The sequence below is a fragment of the Glycine soja genome, chromosome 18, assembly GCF_004193775.1.
Source record: "Glycine soja cultivar W05 chromosome 18, ASM419377v2, whole genome shotgun sequence".
Lineage (NCBI taxonomy): Eukaryota > Viridiplantae > Streptophyta > Magnoliopsida > Fabales > Fabaceae > Glycine > Glycine soja.
Window position 1 is genome coordinate 800916 of NC_041019.1, and position 18758 is coordinate 819673.

The 18758-nt window shown below is 31.0% G+C and overlaps 3 protein-coding genes across 8 annotated transcripts; all 3 read left to right on the plus strand.

The window, feature by feature from the left end:
- Positions 1 to 2990: 2990 nt before the first annotated feature.
- LOC114394479 (E3 ubiquitin-protein ligase AIRP2-like) lies at positions 2991 to 5123 on the plus strand. Of its 2 annotated transcripts, XM_028356064.1 has the most exons (6): positions 2991 to 3396; positions 3727 to 3752; positions 3843 to 3889; positions 4003 to 4069; positions 4207 to 4453; positions 4556 to 5123. In XM_028356064.1, the coding sequence occupies exons 1-6, from the start codon at positions 3308 to 3310 to the stop codon at positions 4764 to 4766; spliced, it is 687 nt and encodes a 228-aa protein (XP_028211865.1). In that variant the 5' UTR covers positions 2991 to 3307; the 3' UTR covers positions 4767 to 5123. The 2 variants fall into 2 exon arrangements, with proteins under 2 accessions (XP_028211865.1, XP_028211864.1); XM_028356063.1 differs by having other exon boundaries at positions 2992 to 3396; positions 3727 to 3889.
- Positions 5124 to 7301: 2178 nt separating this feature from the next.
- On the plus strand, positions 7302 to 14913 carry LOC114396476 (myosin-11-like). 5 transcript variants are annotated; one of them, XM_028358468.1, is made up of 9 exons: positions 7302 to 7435; positions 7630 to 7809; positions 7902 to 8195; positions 8286 to 11357; positions 11715 to 12537; positions 12637 to 13280; positions 13738 to 13888; positions 13964 to 14045; positions 14811 to 14913. In XM_028358468.1, the coding sequence occupies exons 2-9, from the start codon at positions 7690 to 7692 to the stop codon at positions 14911 to 14913; spliced, it is 5289 nt and encodes a 1762-aa protein (XP_028214269.1). In that variant the 5' UTR covers positions 7302 to 7435; positions 7630 to 7689. The 5 variants fall into 5 exon arrangements, with proteins under 5 accessions (XP_028214269.1, XP_028214273.1, XP_028214270.1 ...); XM_028358472.1 differs by having other exon boundaries at positions 8015 to 8195; XM_028358469.1 differs by having other exon boundaries at positions 7428 to 7478; positions 7905 to 8195.
- A 1428-nt stretch (positions 14914 to 16341) lies between these two features.
- On the plus strand, positions 16342 to 17396 carry LOC114396163 (protein NOI4-like). The gene is made up of 3 exons (XM_028358065.1): positions 16342 to 16453; positions 16948 to 17169; positions 17370 to 17396. Exons 1-3 carry the CDS (start codon positions 16445 to 16447, stop codon positions 17394 to 17396), a joined length of 258 nt encoding a protein of 85 aa, XP_028213866.1. The 5' UTR covers positions 16342 to 16444.
- The last annotated feature ends 1362 nt before the right edge of the window (positions 17397 to 18758 follow it).

The window sequence follows — 18758 nt, forward strand, 5'->3', positions numbered from 1 at the left end:
ATTTGTTAATTTTTTTTAAAAAAATTACCTCAAAATAGTAAAAAAGCCTCAGCCGATTCCTATCTCTTTCAATTTTTTTTACTCTATTATTACAGTATTATCTACCTTTTTGTCTTTATTTTCTCCATATATTTCTCCTTTGGATTTTCTTGAATGTAAATGTAGGTTGTAGAGGATGTATTTTGTTTGGGTTGCCTTATTTTTCGATTCCCGGTTGTCAATTTCTCCATTTTTGGGCTGAAACTTTACATGATTTGAACCATTTGAATAACTTGATTACTTGAAAGTTGAAACATTACCAATAATTCTCCTTCGTCGCTGTCGCATTAATTGAGCATATTATAGCATAGCTATAGCTAGAACAATTTATCAGATTATGAGTGTTCATTTGAAGAACCGTGAATATTATAACGTGTACTCATCTTTATTGGAATAAAATAAAATATGAGTGGATTTGATTTTATTTTGATGGATTATACATCACATAAACCTAATCCGGGCACCTAAAATAAAATAATGTAATATAATGGCAGTTCACTAGCATATTCATTAGTAACGTAATGTTTTCTATTGAGCAGCCAGCCCATGCGTGTTTTACAATAATATGAGGATAAGAAACATAAATATTACTATGTAGGAATAGAAAAATATAATTTGAAGATTCATTCAACTTCAACTTGTTTTCGACGCCTCCTTTACCTGGGAAGTATTTAATAATGCACTTCTATTACGATTTGAATTTAGGTTAAATCTGTTCTTCTTTTGAGTAAAAAATAATAAATTTTGGTTTTGGTTCAATTTATTTTGTTTTCTCTTAAAAAAATTGACTTCACTAATCACTATATTCTATAATTTTAATTATTATTATAATAATTAAGGTTAATTAATATAAAATTAATTGTTTGTTATTTTACTGTAATGATTAAGGAGATAACTAAAATAAATTTTTGTAAAACTAATTATGTGTTTGTTGTTTTTATGATAATAATTAAGGTTATTGTCATTTAAAATAAAAACTCATTTTTATTTTATGTGTAAAAATAGTAAAAAAAATATCACTTGTTAAAGTTAGATATTTAAATAATTATAGAGGGAGAAAAAGATTTTAGCCCCTTTAATAGATTTATCACTAACAAGTATCTTTAACACAAGTCTCTTTAAGCTTCAACATGAGTATTTTATAACTTGTTTCTCTAATTAATTGATCAAGTATTCTCTTAACATAAAACTTTTTTAGGCTTCAACAAATTTACTTAAAAAAAGGTTAAGGTTAAGGCTCACTCACTATACAGTCTTAGCAAGATGGATGTATAAGACAAGCCTTTCTTTGAGATGCTTAGAGAGACATAAAATCATATATACAAGAGCTTAGATGTACAATTTGTAATCAAAGAGATATCACAAAAAAATTAGGTCACACTCTCAAATATCAAATACATTTTTTAACACTTTATTTTATTGATTGAAATTCAAAAAACACGCAAAAATTTTGACTCCCACTTTATATTTAATGAATATTTATGAAAATTTTATAGTTTTTAATAAATTTCAATCTCATAAATAATATATAAAAAATAGTATGTTTCTACCATTCATCTTTTTAAAATTTTTGGTATCTATAAAAAGTATTGAAAAGTATTAAATACTTTTCACCAATATTAAATATACATATACTTAATGTACATACTATTTTTTTTTAAAAAAAATTCTAAACGCAAAGTCATGTTTAAGCACAAAACTAATCCGATTAAACGAATGTCATTATATATCAAATATTCAGTTCTGAAAATTTTAATATAATATTGGTTGAATCTCTCGTCGAAAATTTAAAAAATAGATCGTATATTAAATTTAAATTACAAAAAACTAGTATATACGGTGGAATACGACAACGGAAATCCTAGATAAGTTAGGCATGGCCCATGGTCATACAAGGATGAGGATTGAGGAGAGAGAAAGAATAACAACATAATTACATAATAGTTAATACAATGGACAAATTATCCAACACGGTCAGATTCCTACCATGGATAGCCACGCATTATTTGATCATTGTTTTCATTATCATTAAAGTTTACGACGTAATTTGAATTTTGTTTTTCCTTAGATATTTAATGAAATTTATTTATGATTCCGTATCTCTTAATTTACTCAGTTGGCTATTGAATTATTAGGAATTTTCAAATACATTTCTAAACTAAAAAATATTTAAATTGAGTCTTTAATCTTGTAATTTTTTAAATTGAGTCTTTAGAGTTTTAAACTGTTATGAATTGTCATTTTTTAACAGTTTCAAGCTATTTAAAATAATCTCGGAGACTTTTTTTTTAGGGTAAAAATTAAATTATTATTTTGCTTAATTGCATTTTTAACCCAAATTTTTATTTTTGACGAATTTTATCTCTATGTTTTTAATTTGTCATATTTTACCTCTAAAATTTTAAGAAACTTATAAATTTTACCCCGATCATTTATCCATTAATAATTGGAGATAAAATTTACCAAAAAAATAAAAAAAAGGTAATGATAAAATTTGTTAGAAAATAAAAAAATTAGGAATGATAAATACAATTATGTTATGAGTAAAATGACAGAATAATCAGTAAGTTTCTTAAAAATTAAAAGTAAAATACATCAAATTAATTTATTAGGATAAAATTTATTAAAAATTAAAAGGTTAAGGTAAAAAAATAGAATTAAGTCTATTATTTTTTAAATTTAGGAACTTATTTAAAATTTCTCAAATATTTTATAGGCCAATTGAATAATTCAATCATCTGCTATATATTTTTTAATTCGAATGAATGATAAAAAAATGTACAAAAGTATATTAAAATACCAGTACTTGTTATCAAAATTTGTTTCCTTACAAACCCTAGTTATCTGTTATAATTTTCTTATTGTCTCGTATATCGTATGATTCTCGTAGTGTCGTAGGGATGGTCATAATATCATGGGAAAAAACGCAAATACGCAACGCATCGTTTGTCTTACGGCATTCCTTACCTCACCCACCGCAACACCCATTAACCAAAACCCCAACTATACTCTCTCTTCTCATATATCCTCCCCCTAAAGCTTCAACCTTTGGGACGCCCTACTTTTTTTCTTCTATCTTCATTGATCATCACTTCTCTTTCTTCATTTTCCTTTTCGGTGGGAATTAGGATAACCCTCCTCAATTTTTCAACTCTAAATTTGATCATCACCTTCACCCACTTTACTCTTACTAGGAGGAACCCTTCTCTCTGTGTGTGTGTTCTGAGTTGATTCTGTGCTTCAGCTTTCCACAAAGTAAAGTAGAAAGATGGCAATGATTCCTTACCACCTTTGCCGTTTACCTTACCAGGATTCCCTCAAAGCACTTGAGGCTGATATACAGCACGCCAATGCTTTGTGAGTTTTCTTTTTTATTTTTCCCTACCCTTTAAATTTTTTTTCACCAATTTATTAACTTTCCCCTTTTTTTCTTCTTACAAATATATGTTTTTGGTTACTAGGAAAAAAGTGGGAAAGAAGGGTCTTCTGATAATTGTTGATTATTTCCCTTAATTGTTTTGTGCTCGATTAATTTTATAAAAAAAGGAGCATGATCAGCTTACAAAGAATTTGGTACTGATAATAGGAATTTGCTTGTCACTTATGAATTTGATTGTGATTTTTTTTATTTTGATTTTGATTTTGCCCCCATTCTGAATTTGGATTGTGTGTTGTGCCCTCTTCTAGGGCTGCTGCAATTCCCAGAGCCAAGGGTGAGACTCTTCTTCAAATGAAATTGGTTTACAATCACTTGGCTCCCCTCTTCCTGTTATTTCTACAATGGATGGATTGTTCTTGTGCAGGCTTTCTCCATAGGTATCTCGACCTCTTCCACATACTTATTTACAAGGTATTTATCTATCTATTTGTTACTGTTTTGGACAGTTTGGATAATAATAATACCTATAGACTACATATGTTTGATTCATGGTTTTATGTTGTTGCTCTCATATTTTACCAAAGGTACATAATGATGGTAGATCAATCATGCCTACTCATGGAAGGAAGGCTACCATTGGGGACTTTTATGGTGCGTGAATGTTTGACTTTCAATAGAAATGAAAAAAAAACATTTTTTATTTTTTGAATAAAAGATGTAATTAATTTGTGGCTGCCATTGCTGACTATTCCTCTCATTGTTTATGTTATCATAAACTGAAATTTTAGCTGTTATATTACCATCTCTCCAACGGCTTCATGGTAGTTTGGAGAAGTTGGAGGTTGTTAAAGAAGAAGGCCAGTCAAGCATAGAAGGTCCAAGTTATGGCAAGAAGGTCATTGAAGAAGGTGTGAAACTAACCGCCAATGTTGATTTGCAAAGAGAAGATGAATGTGGGATTTGCTTAGAGCCTTGCACCAAAATGGTTTTACCTGGTTGCTGCCATGCCATGTGTATTAAATGCTACCGCAAGTGGTAACAATAACAACATTTGTTTATGGTCAACTTCCAAATTTATATGCCATTACCAATGGCTTATCTTTTTTGTCACTTGTTCTGGACTTATTCAACTTGCAGGAACAGAAAGTCAGAGTCTTGTCCTTTTTGCCGTGGTAGCTTGAGGAGAGTTAATTCGGAGGATCTATGGGTATTAACTTGTAATGATGATGTTGTTGATGCTGAAACAGTTTCTAAAGAGGACTTGTTGCGTTTTTATCTCTATGTCAGCAAGCTGCCTAAAGATCACCCAGATGCACTTTTCCTAATGTATTATGAATACCTCATTTAATTTTCTACTAAATAAGAAGAAGAAAAAAAAAATGTACAGATAGGAAATTCCGGACTGCAAATGTGAATAGAGTCTGGTACAAAAAGAAAATACTCTGGTAATTTAATCACAGTTGTTATGGTAAGAGAAATTTCTGGTTTTTTAGTCCAGAAAAACCATTCTTCTTACTCCCGTGATATATCTCCATTGTAGACATTGTTCTTGCAATTAACTTGGAATTCCTTGCATAAAGGATCCATTAAGTTAAATCTTCTTGTAAGTTAGTTATTGACACAGACTGATATTGAGAAGATGAATCTGTTCTTTGTGATTGTATTGTACGTTGGAAATGTTAATATATGCAAAACCATTGATTAATTGGTGCTTACAATTTAAAATATCTAAATGTATATGGATAGCATAACAAATAAGTGCATGTTTAGATTTGAATTGGGAGAGTTTAAAAGTATTTTTATTTTCAAATAATTCCTATCTTTATTTGTGTATTGAAATTCAGAAATACGTACTGCAATTTGTAAATATCCTTTTTCAACTTCTATTCAATCATAACCTAAACTGGAAGAAAAGGTTGAATTGTAGAATAAAGATATTGTTAGATGTTGGATTTTATTATATCTTTTATCTTTGATATTATCATGTCTTGACTCATGAATTAATTATCTTAAAGGCTTAAGCATTTAGGTGTGGAAAGTATTTGAATGCTTTTATATCTAGTGACTTTCTTTATGTTGGATAAAATTATTTGAAAAGTAAATTAAAAGTTAAAAAATGAACTAGTAACGGAAAATTTTGAAAAATTAACTAGTAACTTAAAGTTGAAAAGTTAATTTATTAAATTATAAATATTTGATTAAATTAGTTATTGAAGTAATTGAAAAGTGTAAAATGATATAAAAATAATAAAATTATGATTTATTTAAAAATAATAATTAAGAAATTAGATAAATATATTCAATATAAAAATAAAAGAAAATTAGAATCTGAAAGTTAAAAGTTAGTAACATTTCAAAAAATATTAGAAATTACTAATAAATTGTTAAAAAAATTGTTTATCAAACAATAAACAAAAATTTTAATTAATAAAAAAATTAAAAACTAATTGAGTTTGAATCGATGTCATTTTTGTATTGTGTTTTGTTTTGTTTTGTTTTTTTTTCTATTTTCACCTTGTCCCTTTTTTTTTCCTATTCCTACCACAGTATCACACCAAGGCATTATTGTTAGGATTGGTGGAAGGTCGAATGCATCAATTTTTAAAGTCTAAGACTTTTTATGTGAACTTGTTCCTTAATTTTCTAGGCATTTACTTTATCTATATTTTAAAATAATTGCAATAGAATATAGTATATGAATATGATAGGGAGGCTTACATCATAACGGAGATGAAGTTTAAAAATTTTGGCCATGAAGTTTGATATATTTGATATGGGAGCTAATACGGGTACGATACAATATTAATGAATGAAATGAGATACTCAAGATGCAACGATAATGAGAGTAGATTTTCCATTATGTAAGTGTCATATATTCATGGGTAAATAGATACACTTATCATCCAAAATATAATACGGTGATTATTGAACTTGTGAATGCTTCGAAAAACATAATTTATTATTAAATTAATCCTTAGACAATGACGTAAAATTTGATAAATTTATTATCTTTCATGCACTAATTTGTTGGCCTTTCATAAGTTCAGTGACAAATTTTTTGCTACAATATTATTATTATTATTATTATTATTAAAGGTGACTTAATGACATTATTATTATTTAATCGGATTGAATCATATTTTATATTCTAATTAAGGTTATATTTGATAAAATTAATTGAAAATTTAACTAGAAATTAAAAAGTTAATTTATAGTTGAAAGTTGAAAATTTAACTTATAAATTATAAGTGTTGGTTAAAATTAACTATAACTTAAAAATATAAAATGAGAGAAAAATAATAAAATTATGATTTGTTTAAAAAAGATAATTATAAAATTAGATAAATATATTAAAAATAAAAATAAAAAATTAGAAACTAATGTATTAAAAAATCCTACTTGAATTAATGTTTTAAAAAATGCTAAAAATTATTAAAAAAATTATTTATTCAACAGTTAAATAAACTTTTTAACTAATAAAAAATTAAAAACTAAATGAAATATATTTTTAAAGATAATCTAATTTTGATAAAGTATTAGATATCAGTCAATCCAATCCATTGAAGTGAAAGCATAAGAAAGACAAAACCACGAGAGAAATGGCCGAAAGAAAGTGTGAAACAATAAACGACAAGAGAGCAAACGCAGCCTTGTCCCACTAACGCGTGTTTGATTTACATCTAAAATTAATTTTAAGAAAAGAAAATTCTAATTCTTTAACCAAAAACTCAATTTCATGAATAAAAACCAAAAAATGAATTCTAAAAGAATAATAATTCTAATTCATAGAAAATTAGAAAGTGACAAATCCAAAAAGGATATCGTTTTGAGTATGAAAACAAACAGCAGAAAGGTCAACGACGGGTCTCGCAACGTTGCCGTTTACCACATAGCAGTTTCAGGATCTGTAGTACCAATCCAAAACAATAATAATAACTAAATGATAAATTAATTAAATAAATAAAATTTGTAATTTCACTTTTCTTACAATCCGAATTTCGTCGTCATAACAGACAGGTGCGCATTTACAGTTTGTTTGGCTCTCACTCTTCTGTTTCAGGTTTTCGAAGTCAATTTCGTTTTAGGGTTTCTCTTGTTAAAATAAAAATCTTCTAGCTCGTTTCCTTGATTTTAGATTGAAGCGATTTGATTTTGGATTTTATTGTTTTTATTGCTTTTTAAGTTATCATTTGCGTATTGTAATTTTTTAGGAAAGAAACAGAAATTGCAGATCCAAATCTCGTTTTGGAGTGAGGAATTTGAATGTTGAGATGTCTGAGAATCACGTAGCAGGGCAGGTTTCGGAAGCGGATTCGGATTCGGGTCATGGTGTTGTGCACGACGAATCAAATGTGGATACCGAATCAAACACTGATACTTATCAAGATCAGGTACTTTACCGGTTACAAATTATTGATTACCTAAGCTATGAAAATCGGTGCAATGCCAGGTTTTGGTTTTTAATAAATGCGAGTGAGTGAAGCAGGGAGAGCGTGTTGATCTCAGAGATCCTGAAGATGGAAAATCTACAGAGGATTCTGCCAGAGATGACATGTTTGTTGATTGCCCTGATGAGTTAACCACATTTGATGGTAGGCAAAAGGAGGAGGAAGTTGCTGCTGCGAAAAATGAAGATGACGGATCAGAGGAAAATGAAGTTATGCATCAACAGCAGAGTCATTTTGATAAATTGGGCAATGGAGTGGGAGATGGTTACTCCTCAGGCCAGCTAGAGAAAGTTGTTGCTCAGAAGGAAATTATTTTGAAGGAATACCAGGTTTGTGGTTGTATTAAGGATTAATAGTTTTAGCTAGCACAGATGGAGTTTGTTGTCAAGTACTCATGCTTTCTTTTTTGGGTGGGTCAGGAAGAAAGACAAACTGTTACTCAAGGAGTGCTTGATCTTTGTTGTCAGCTGAAGACTCTCACTGGTCAACAGAATGAAGCTGAAGTTGGAGATAGGGAAGTGACTGATGTTTCATTGAGGGAGATGATAAAGGAATGTTTGGAGTTTGTGAAGACCGCCTCAGAAGAACAGTCAAACAGTGAAACTACTATAAATAATCTTCGTGAACATCTATCTACAAAGGACCGTGAGATAGAGGATCTTAATGCAAAGCTTGCCCAATTAATGGTATCTAATGAAAGTATGCAAGTTTCATCCGAAGCTCAACTTGAAAAGGATCGTAATGTTGAGATTGTGATAGATAAGATGATATCTTCTCTTGCAACAGTTGTTACTCGAGAGCAAGTATTGGATGATTCTATTAGTGGGAAAATAGTTTATATTGAGGAAGGCACTATCCATTTAATTGAAAAGTATAATCAGATTCTTTCTGAAATTTATCAACTTGGGCAATCTTTCTCTGAGGTAGGCTTGGATACTAACGAGCATGAATACGGGAACATACTCGCTGATGCTCGTGGTGGGTTACTGGAGCTCAAAAAAAAGGAAACAGAATTGGTTGAAAAACTGGCTCATTTAGAAGATGAAAATCAGAAAATGGTTGATGAGCTTGACAAGGGAAAGGTGATGATAAGGACATTAAATACTGAACTTGGAAATCTGAAAATAGAACTCGAGCAGGAAAAGGTTAAATGTGCTAATACGAAAGAAAAGCTCAGTATGGCTGTGACAAAAGGAAAGGCATTGGTACAGCAGCGAGATTCATTAAAGAAGTCTCTGGCTGATAAATCCGGTGAGCTTGATAAATGTTTGATTGAATTGCAAGAGAAGTCAGTTGCACTACAAGCTGCTGAACTTGCTAAGGAGGAGTTGTCCCAAAGTGAAAATATGGTTGCATCCCTGCAGAACTCATTACTAGAAAAGAATGCAGTTATTGATCAAGTGGAAGAAATCTTGTCTCAGGCAAAACCTGATGAACCTGAAATGTTTGATATGCCAGAGAAACTAAGATGGCTTGTGGATGACAGAAATACTTTGAAGGAAGCCTTCCTAGAGCTATGCAAATTGAAGAAAGCTCTATCTCTAGCGGACCTGCCAGAGCCTGTTTCGTCATCTGATTTGGAATCACAAATGAAATGGCTTACAGATTCTTTGCTCAGGGCCCATGACAACATGCATACTCTACAGGAAGAAATTTCCACAATCAAGGAATCATCCCGTAACTATATTGATCAGCTTAGTGTTTCTCTTTTGCTGGCATTGCAGGAAAAAGATTACCTTCTGTCAGAATTAACTGATTTGAGGTTCAAATATGATGAGCTTGTTAGCAAGAACCATCAGATTTCTTTGGAGAAGGATCAGATAGTGCATATGTTAGTCGATCTTTGTGGTCTGAACTTGGAAGATGAAGGGATTGATCAAATCTCTTCCAGCACTTATACGATCATCAATTTATGCTTTAAAGTTGTCAAAGGACAGAGTGGTCCCTTGTCTAGAGCATCCCATATTGATGCTGAGTTGTTTGAAAGGATTCAAAGTCTCTTGTATGTTAGAGATCAGGGATTAATACTCTATGAAGATATACTGGAAGAGGAGATGCTAATTAGATCAGATGTGAATAAGCTGTCAAATGAGTTGAAAGTGGTATCTGAGGAAATTATAGCACTGAAAGAAGAAAGGAGTTCTCTGCTGCAAGATCTTGAGCGATCAGAGGAGAAGACTTCCATGCTTAGGGACAAGTTGTCCATGGCAGTTAAGAAAGGAAAGGGGCTGGTTCAAGATAGGGACAATCTAAAAGGTCTTCTAAATGAAAAGAACTCAGAGATTGAGCAGTTGAAGGCTGATTTGCAGAAGCAAGAATCTGCAGTTTCTGAATACAGGGATGAGATCAATAGATTGTCCAATGATGTGGAAAGCATCCCGAAGCTGGAGGCTGATCTTCTGGAAATGAAAAGGGATAAAAATCAGTTTGAACAGTTCTTAATGGAGAGCAATAACATGTTACAGAAAGTGATGGAGTGTATTGACGGTGTTGCTCTTCCAGTTGTTCCAGTTTTTGATGAACCAATAGAGAAGGTGAAGTGGCTTGCTGGTTATGTCAATGAATGTCAAGATGCTAAGGTACACAGAGAACAGGAATTGCAGCTAGTGAAGGAAAATGCCAGTATACTTGAAATTAAATTAGCAGAAGCCCAAGCAACTGTAAAATCCCTTGAACAGGAATTATCATCTTCAGATGACAATGTTTCTCAACTTGCTGAAGAAAAAATTGAGTTAGAACATGGCAAAGTGAAAGTTGAGGAAGAGTTACAGAAAGTTAAAGATAAAGTTGCTGAAGTTTGTAATACTACTAAGTCACTTGAAGATGCCTTATCACAAGCAGAAAAAGAAATTTCTATTCTTTCCGAAGAGAAAGAGCAGGCTCAAGTTAGCAGAGTTGCTGCAGAGAGAGAGTTAGAGATTTTTAAAGATGAAGCAGCCAGGCAAACAAGCATACTGGCAGAGGCTAGCAAGACCATTAAGGATCTAGAAGATAAACTATCTCAGGTTGAGGGTAATGCCAATTTATTGACTGAAAAGTATAATGCCGATCAAGTTGCCAAAATTGACATGGGAAATGAATTGAAGAAGCTACAAGATGAAGCTTCAAATCATGCTAGTAAACTGGTGGGTGCCTCTGGAACTATAAAATCACTGGAGGATGCATTATTGAAGGCGCAAGATGATATTTCTGCCTTAGAAGATGCAAATAAAATTGCGAAACAGGAGATATCTTCACTTGGCTTTAAGTTAAATTCATGCATGGACGAGTTAGCTGGAAAGAGTGGCAGCTTAGAAAACAAGTCCTTACAGCTCATTGGACTCCTTAATGATCTTCAGGTGCTCATGAAAGATACTACTCCATTTCCCGGAATTAAACAATGCTTTGAGAGCAAATGTGAGACGCTAAAGAATATGAATCTTATTCTGAACAAAATAAGAGATAATGTTGCCATGACTGCAAAGGATTCAAAGGGACAGCCTGTGATGGTGGTAATATTTTTTCTACCCTTTTTTGGTTTTATTATTTCCTCCTGTTCTGTGCATTCAATGCTGAATTAATCTATGATACACTGTTCAAGTCTTCTGACCAGTAAGATATATGTATCCACATATAATTTGAAAAATTGATGGTGATTAACGCATAATGGTTTGAACTTTGAAGTGTCTACTAATTAGAAATTTACACAGGGCTTTTGATATCAGATATGTGTCGTTTCAAATCTTTTTGTTCTGTAAAATCATTGTGTGTGTGTGTTGGTGTTTTGTTACTATGGATTTGTCTTTCATTTCTTCTTTTTTTTTTCCATTGTATGTATTTTTCTTAATGGGCGGTGTTGTTTGTTCCAGGAAAATCCACTTGTGAGAGAAACATTCTTGGACGGCCCTGAAAATTATGAAGTTGAACTGGACAATACAGAGATTGATGGTGCTGACATTGACACCATAATCTCATCATTTGGAAAGATTGTGAAAGGATTTCAGTCGAGAAACAAACACATTGCAGATAAGTTTTATGAATTTTCGGATTTTATGGATGAGTTTATTTCTCCTCTCCATGAAAAACTACTGGAAACAGAGACCATGTCAACGACTATTGTTGAGAACATGGAAATTATGAAAAAAGAAGCAAATACCATGGAAAAATTGAAAGAAGAACAGGAAAATACTATTGCCACTTTAGAAAACAATGTCAGTGTATTGCTATCTGCTTGCACAGACTCTACCATTGCACTTCAGAGTGAAGTTGACAAGAATCTTGGGCAGCCAGGCTCCATTTCCGAGGTTGAACAGTTAAACCTTGAAGCAGGTGCACAAACAGAGCATCATAAGAACAGCAAATACGTGGAAGCCACACATAAGTTGATGAATGCTTCTAGAAAAGCTCAAACTTTGATTGCACAGTTTGGATGTAGAAGTGAGCAAGTGGATGCAACAATTGAAGATTTGCGGAATAAATTGAAAGAAACAACTGTTGCTTTTGAATTAGTCACTGATGAGAGAGACTTGAATAAAAACAGAGTTTCACAACTGGAGTCTGATATTCAATCACTGCAAAGTGCTTGCAGTGAGCTTAAGGATAAGTTAGAGGATTATCATGCCTTGGAAGAAAAATTAGAGGAAAAAGAGGCTGAGATTTCATCAATGCACAATGCTTTGTTGGCAAAAGAAGGTAAAAAAAATTGAAATCGTTATTGTCTTAACAATATTTGATTTAACTTCATATGGTGATTTACTTGTTTATGACTTGATTATCTTTTTCCATTGGCAGAAAACTCCCTCTTTCCAGCATCTCAAATGAGAGATCTCTTTGACAAGATAGATAGGATCAAAATCCCTATTGTAGAGTCCAAAGAAGATGATTTGGAGCCACATACTTCAGCCCCTATGAGAAAACTCTTTTATATTATTGATAGTGTTCCTAGGTTGCATGATCAAATAAACTCTCTGTCTCATGATAAAGAAAAGCTGCAATCAATCCTTGAAACTAGGGATCTTGACATTAAGGATCTGAAGGATGAAGTCAAACAACTCAATAGAATCTGTGAAGACTCTAAAATGATCAAGAATGAATTGTCTGAGCTCACCTATGTATTAGAAAAAATTATGGATATTTTGGGAGCTGGTGAATGGGTTGTAGATAGGAAATCTAAAGGTTCGAAGGAATTAATACCAGCATTGGAGAAGCATATCATTGCCATTCTTTCAGAATCTGAAAATTCAAAATCCAAGGCTCAGGAACTTGATATTAAGTTAGTTGGAAGTCAGAAGGTTATTGATGAATTAACGACCAAGGTTAAATTACTTGAAGATTCACTCCAAGATAGGACTTCTCAGCCAGACATTGTACAGGAGAGGAGCATATATGAAGCACCCTCATTACCTGCTGGATCTGAGATAATTGAAGTTGAAGAGGTAGTTTTTTAAGCTTAAATTTCTTACACAATGCAATATATAAGTAGCGAGTCTGCAGTGCTATTTAAGTTCAAATGTTTAATTTTTTATTCGGGGATTCATAATTTTTTTAAATGAAAAACATATTTCCTGTGATCCTTTTCTTGAAGTAAATACTTAATATAGATGGTTTGATGTGTTTTTATGAATTAATTGCTTATAAAATATGACAAATAGATATATCTATTCACTGGTGCCTTATTTTTTTTCTTTAACTAAATGCAGATGAACTAGAAGTTTGTTTTGAAGGGTTATTTTTCCCCTTTACATATTGGAACTTTATTTGATTTCTGGTTGACCATATCTTGTTTTTATCTTTTATGCATTCATTAATATTATGATGCATTCTCAAATTAAGTATTAAAGTGATTAAGGGAAAGGCATAAGTAAACTGTAAAGTGTTTGCTTCTTTACACAGGGATCATCACTTAGCAAGAAAGCAATATCTCCTGTCCCATCGGCTGCTCATGTGCGGAATATGCGAAAAGGATCTACTGACCATCTTGCACTCGATATTAGTGGGGAGTCTGATAATTTGATTAACAGGGTAGATAAGGATGATGATAAAGGTAATTATGAGTTTCTCATTTTTGTGAATTTCTTGATTTGAAAATTTGAAGATCTAATTGTAGATTACTTTGCAGGTCATGTATTCAAGTCTCTGAGCACTACTGGATTCGTACCAAAACAGGGAAAGCTCATTGCAGATCGTATTGATGGACTCTGGTAAAATTGCATTTTGTTATACTTTTTTCTTTTTACCAATGGTAAAGAATGAGTATTAGAAATTGCTTGTTTCAGCTTATAAAAAAAAATATTCTTGTTTCAGCTTTTTAACATGGTAGTATTTACATGGTAAAATGATGGCTATACATTGAAATGTTGAAAGCAGAAGACCTGAAATCTTTAAGATGATATTTTGCGTAGAATCTCAATCAACGCCATGCTGTGTAGACCGCTTAGTAGTACGGCCCACAAGATGCTAAAGATCTATGGTCCATGGTTTGGAGTTATTTAGGGAAAAGAAATATCTTTCTCATAGTATCAAATCATCATCACCATTCTCCTAATGACATTTTCCTTTGAATAAACAAGTTAAAGTTTTGCTTAAAACTAAATTTTCGTATTGAAAGTGATTCCTCCCTGCATAACTGAAATTGATTTATTGGCGTTATTTAATTTGTTTAATAATAAAACTGCTGAAATCATTTAACATGAGAGGTAGCTAAATGTATTCAATAGCATTGTAGCAAATATTTTTTGATAATTCATTAAATGATATTTCAGTAAATTCATCTCTATTACCTTAATGCTAACAGTTCCTTTATATTGAATTTCAATACTTTAAATGAAAGCATTTTCAGACTTCGCAAATTGAATGTTTTTTTTTATCATTGAGAATTTAACACTAAATTTTTACCGTTGCAAATTTTTATTTATTTGTAGTTTCATCAAACACTCTTTAACTTAGAATTTAATTTCCCTATGCAGGGTATCTGGTGGCCGGGTTCTCATGAGTCATCCTAGAGCAAGATTAGGACTTATTGGCTATTTGTTTGTCTTGCATATATGGCTACTGGGGACGATCTTGTAGAAAAGTTGTGACCAAACCTACCTGGACTGCTCAACATTGAATGTCGTGCGTCTGCAAATTGTATTATCGATATAAAATTGTCCCTTTTTATTCATGTCTTTCTTTTTGCTTCTTTAGCCTGTTTTTCTTTAGTCTCGTCAATTCACTATTTGTTCTCTGCAATCACATTTTAGGGATTCAGAGATTCTGGTCTTCAATGTTTGGGCTCATTTTTTGACAGCCTTCTTTTTCTTTAAAATCGAAGCCCCTCCATTGTATTAGCCTACAATTGTTTGATTGCTTCAATATTAAAGGATTTGGTGGGTAGAAAATAGGTAGATGAATTTTTTCGAACGTTAATGTAATAAAAATGTAGAAAGATTTTAAGGATGACTTATTTATATCTCAAGCAGTGAATGAGAATGAAGTTGAAGGATGACTCATTTGTGTTTTTGTCTGCTGTTTTCGTTTTATGAACCATCTAAGTTTATTGTAAATAGTTAGCTGTGATTTTGCAACGGAAACAGGATTTTGGAGAGGTGTTGTGTGTAAGAGTTTGATTCATACTTATGTAAGTTGATTCCTTTATGTAAGGGTCATATATAACGAAAATAGTTCTTATTTTAAAAATGTGAAAATAATAAATCTTGATCATAAATAAAGATTTATAGTTCTGATTAAGATTAAGACATGAATAATGAAAAATGTCATATATATTATTTTTTTAGTTTTAATCATTCAAATAATATTGAATGATCAAAATTCAATAGTCATTTTTCGTAATTTACCTAACATATATCACTGGTATTTTGGAGAGTTGTTAGCTAACATATTTCTTCAATTTCTTAGGCATTTATTTATTTCCCTCAATTTCTAGTTTCGCTGAATATTACAAAACTTCATTCTCATAGCTTCAGTATGCATGATCATTTAGTAAACCCATCTCCATCTTCTCAATTACCATGCGATGCAATACATGTAAGCTTTGGGTTATGTCTCTTCTAAGATTTAGACTTTCTTTGTATATATAGAGGAAAAAAGCAAGTTACAAAGGATTAAAAAAAGAAAAAGCTTCCAATCTTCCAGTCTCCTCCAAGCATCTTTTTCTCTCTTTAGAAAAATTATAGAATGTGGGCATCTTATAATGTTATAAAGTAAAAAAAAAAAAAAGTTAAAATTTTGACAAAGCTCAAATACGTTTTTGTTTGTTATTCGAATGTGGATTGCTACATCAATTCATTTACTATAAATAGTTAACCGTTTTTGTTGTAACGGAAACGGGTCATGGGAAAGGGATTCAGCATTTAGTTTGTGCAATTGCTAACAAAAAATGTTGATGATTAAATAACCCGTGTGTTTGGATGAGTTGGCCACGCAAACCCAACAGCTAATTTTCGTTGCACTTCGTTTCCTCTTCCTGTATAACATTTATAACCTGATGCATTTTCACAATATTCAATTTCACTTCATCCCTTGTGTTTCATCTTCTTATGTGTCTATTCATTTTCCTCAGAATTTCCGGTTTTGTTGAATATCACAAAGCTTCAATCTCATGGCCTCGGTATGATCTTCTTGTTCTTCTCTTCCATCTTCTCAATTATTATGCATTGCAATGCATGTAGGCTTTTTTTTTGGTCATGCCATTTCTTATATTTAGATTCTCTTATTTTCTTTAAGAACAAAATAGCTTGACACAAATGAAAAAAAAGAAGACATCCTTCCAATGTTACAGACTCAAATGATAGAATGCAAATGGTTGGATAGAACTTAATTAGCTGGACTCACTGATAGACTGTTTGCTGAAATAAAGAAGTAAGAATCAATATTTGCCATAACCATTTTTTTTTTCGCACAACTCTTAATGTGAAAATTTTGGCTAAAAAGTTACAGCTATCTTAGCAGTTTTCATAAATTTTTTTTTTGTTCTTCTAAGAAATCTAGGCAGAAATGAACTTTAGATATATATTCTTGTTTGTTGCCTTAAAGTGAAAGATGATATGCAATATTTGCAATAGCAAAATCATTCATCAATTAATGATTTGTTTGTACGTGCAGTTTGATGAACAACAAGGAAAGCCTTTACCCAAGTTTGGGGAATGGGATGTGAATGATCCTGCTTCAGCTGAAGGATTCACTGTTATATTCAACAAGGCCAGAGATGATAAGAAAATTGCCTCAGCATCAGGACGATTCCCTTCTCAGCGAAGATATGATTCTCGAAAGCATGGCAAGGATAAAAAAAAGTGCAAGAGTTCCTCCTCCTCCTCCTCCTCAAAGGTACGTATCTAATTATGTTGTTTCTAAACCCTTCTTAATGTACAAGAAAAATATTATTTATTCAAGATTGTTCAAGTTTCTAATCATATAAAAATTTCTTCTTAATGTATATTATTTATTATTTATGTATGTTGGCGATGATGATGATATTTGTGTTCATCATTGTGAGCTGAATTGTATATGCATGGTTTTGGTTGCAGAAAAAATGGTCTTGCTTTGGCCCTTAGACATGGATAAGGACGTGTTTCTTGATGCCATAAGTAATATTGATTCTATATCTTATATGTCACTTTTCTTCCGAGGATACGGGTGAAGTAGTACGAAAAGAAAATAGTGCACCCTGCTCAATTCTCCGTTTAGCTTCTAGTTGTTTCATGTATCGTTGTATTTATAAAATGCAACATCCCAAAACTAATGTAAATACATGAATCAATGAGAACCCTTTTTGCAAATGGAGAAAGCACATCTCCCCCACCTAATTTTGTTGATGATATGATGTGCTATTGTTATTCACCTAGGAAACGAAACTTTGTCGGTCTTTACTTTTAATTAAGTACATATATATACCTTCATACCAAAACTATTGATGTTTTAATTAATTGTTGTTGTTGTTAAAAAATTATTGATGAATTACAGATTTTAAGTTTCACTAATTATTGTTTTCATATATACTTTTATTTAACAATTAAGCTTAAATATATTTTTTTAATCTCCGATAAATATCAAATTTTTATATTTTTTTATCTCCAATAAATATTAAATTTTTGTATTTATTCTTGATCATTTATTATATTTTGAGTTACTAATAAAATAATCTTTTATTTTTTTTCTTGATATTTTGTTTTAACCGTGATAGATCGGTGAGTTTTGTATTTTCTTTCTAATAAATCATCGAATTTTATTTTATTTTAATCTTAATTAATAGTAAGTGAATTTTTTTTATTAAGAAATAAACACATTTCGTTAATTTATGAAGAACTAAAAATAAGTATCATGGACAAAAAAATTATTATTTTATTATAGACTCAACACAAAACAAAAATTTATTAGAGAATAAACACAAAAATAATATATTTATTAAAAATAAAAACATATTTAAATCTAAAAATTATGATCTATTTCACAACTCCTTCAATCATAAATATTATATTCTACAACTCCTTTAATTTTAAATATTACTTAAGTGAGAATATTTTAGATTAATAAGTAATTTGTGAGTAGGATTAACTATTTGTTACCTTAAAAAATTAACTATTTCTTAAGCTGTATGTATTAACCTTAAATATCAATAGTTATGATCAGGAGGTAGTATCTTTTTTTATGCTTTGAATGGAATATTTGTTCTTTGTTGTTTAAAATAAAAAGCTAGTTTTTGTCCAAACATGAAACATAAATTATTGGAAGATCAAAATGACATATTATATTATAATTTATAAAGACAAAAAATTTAATTAAACCTAAAAAATAAATAACTTTCTCAGTATTTTCATACTTTTCCATGGTTGTATTTAATAATTCATAATTTATTTTTTTATATACTTAATGTAGCATTATTATAGTTAAACATATTGATTATTCAGACTAATTAA